The sequence below is a fragment of the Apaloderma vittatum genome, unplaced genomic scaffold (genome assembly GCF_000703405.1).
Source record: "Apaloderma vittatum isolate BGI_N311 unplaced genomic scaffold, ASM70340v1 scaffold32316, whole genome shotgun sequence".
Lineage (NCBI taxonomy): Eukaryota > Metazoa > Chordata > Aves > Trogoniformes > Trogonidae > Apaloderma > Apaloderma vittatum.
This window is the reverse complement of record NW_009720595.1, coordinates 1-2130: the sequence shown is the minus strand read 5'-3', so window position 1 is coordinate 2130 and position 2130 is coordinate 1. Positions and strand designations below refer to the sequence as shown.

The window sequence follows — 2130 nt, the reverse complement described above, 5'->3', positions numbered from 1 at the left end:
GGAGTTCTGCAGGAAATAGATGCCGTCTGGGTGTAAGTTGTCGCCGAGGGTCTCGTTTAAGCGTATTTTAGCGAAGTTGCCTTTTTTATTTGGCTTGTGTACGGGCGTGTGTCATAAGTATGATGGAACAAAACCTCGCAGAGGTGAGCAGAGAGATGGGGTTGCCTCCATCCATAACAGCTCATCTTTCTTTTTGTGACTGTACAGGGAAGCTGATGGGACACTAAAGCCTCTTCCGAAGAAAAGTATCGACACCGGGATGGGCCTGGAGAGGCTGGTCTCTGTGCTGCAGAACAAGATGTCCAACTACGACACCGACCTTTTCCTTCCTTACTTTGAAGCCATCCAGAAGGTACAAACTTGAGGGGGGTCGGGCCTGACTCCGGCTTCGTCTGGGCCATTACATCTGCAGATCTCTGCTTTCCCAGCTGCCACAAGCCCCGTGGGTTTGTACTTTGCTGGCACGGCGATTGCTGCCGTGGGGCGCGTTTTCAGCAGAAAACATGGGACAGCGAGCAGTGCAGGGAGAAGAGCACCTCTAAGGAACGAGGTGCAGGGCCTCAGAGTTGGAATAAGGTGCAGAGGCATTGGATGCAGATGATTTCCCTCTCCCTCTCTCTTCAGTCCTGGGTTCTTAATGTTGATGTCTCTTCCCTCTCTGCTCCTGGAGGTCCTGTGGCCATGGCACCACGCAGAGCCTGAGTCGCCTCTTCCCAAGAGGGGCGTGCCTCCTCCGTGGCCGTGGGGATGGGGCTGGCGTCTGAGGCAAATCCCCTGTTGCTCTGCCCCATGGCTGGTCCTCGCTGTCCCTAATCGTCCCCTTCTCTCTGCTCAGGGTACGGGTGCGAGGCCGTACATGGGGCAGGTCGGCGCTGAGGACGCCGACGGTATCGACATGGCCTACCGCGTGCTGGCCGACCACGCACGGACCATCACGCTGGCCCTGTCGGACGGGGGCAGGCCTGACAACACTGGCAGAGGGTAAGAGAGAAAAGACGGGGAGGGGAGCTCTCTGCTTTTCATCCTGGGAAGGGGGAGCTGGTGAAGCCCCCGAGAACAATTCAGGGGTGTTAACATTTGCGTGAGGGGCTCTGCTGTTCCCCAGGTACGTGCTGAGGCGGATCCTCCGACGGGCCGTGCGTTATTCCCACGAGAAGCTCAATGCCCCCAAGGGTTTCTTTGCTACGCTGGTTGACGTGGTGGTGCAGTCACTGGTAAGTTCTTGCCCCGCTTCTGCTGGATCTGCTGAGGGCTTCCTCTGCAGATCTCCGTGCCGAAGGACTCTTGGATCTGCAGGGAGACGCTTTTCCTGAGCTGAAGAAGGACCCAGATATGGTGAAGGACATTATCAATGAAGAAGAGGATCAGTTCTTGAAGACGCTCAGCAGAGGACGTCGCATCCTCGACAGGAAGATCCAGAGCTTGGGTGACAGTAAAACCATCCCAGGTCAGGCTGTCACTTCTGTCTGGGTGCACCAAAAAAAAGCCATTTATTACCTGGGACCAAATCAGGGCTTGGCTGAGCTGAGAACGGCGAAACAGTCAAAGGTGCTGGGGGGTGGAGTTGGGGTCAGAAGACCAAGACCAAGACCTGTCTGTTCTCTGGCTTCGATTCCCTTGCTTGAACTGCTAAGCCACAACGTGACAGTGATAGCTCTGGTGACCACCAGCGTCTTTTAGGAGAAGCTGCTGATGGTCACCAGACCTGTTCACCATCCTGCCCTAGTGCAGAGCCCCTTGGGTGGGACGGGGCCGGCCGGAGAGCAGGGAAAGGAGCGGTTTCTCGTGAAGAAGGGGTGCTGACCGCTCCGCTTTTTCTGTGAAGGCGATACTGCCTGGCTGCTGTACGACACCTACGGCTTTCCTGCGGATCTCACCGGGCTCATTGCGGAGGAGAAGGGCCTCGTGGTGGACATGGAGGGCTTTGAAGAAGAGCGGAAAAACGCGCAGGTACGTACAAAGCTCCTGGAGGAGTGTGGTGGTTTGACCCTGGCCGGTGCCCACCCGGCTGCTCTGTCACCCCTCCTTCTGTGCTTGGCAGGGGGAGAAAATATAACGGAGGGCCCCTGGCTTGAGATAGGGACAGAGAGAGCACCTGGATCTACCATCCTGGGCAAAACAGACTCGATT

General features: G+C 56.6%; 1 protein-coding gene across 1 annotated transcript in view; it reads left to right on the top strand.

The window, feature by feature from the left end:
• Positions 1-1996, top strand: part of AARS (alanyl-tRNA synthetase) — a gene marked incomplete at its 3' end in the record, with an annotated part of 5048 nt that extends 3052 nt beyond the window's left edge. Inside the window, exons 5-9 of the mRNA XM_009871064.1 lie at positions 208-352; positions 836-981; positions 1106-1214; positions 1297-1447; positions 1826-1996. Coding sequence (XP_009869366.1) covers positions 208-352; positions 836-981; positions 1106-1214; positions 1297-1447; positions 1826-1996 — 722 coding nt within the window. The remainder of the gene's footprint in view (positions 1-207; positions 353-835; positions 982-1105; positions 1215-1296; positions 1448-1825) is intronic.
• Between the last annotated feature and the right edge of the window lie 134 nt (positions 1997-2130).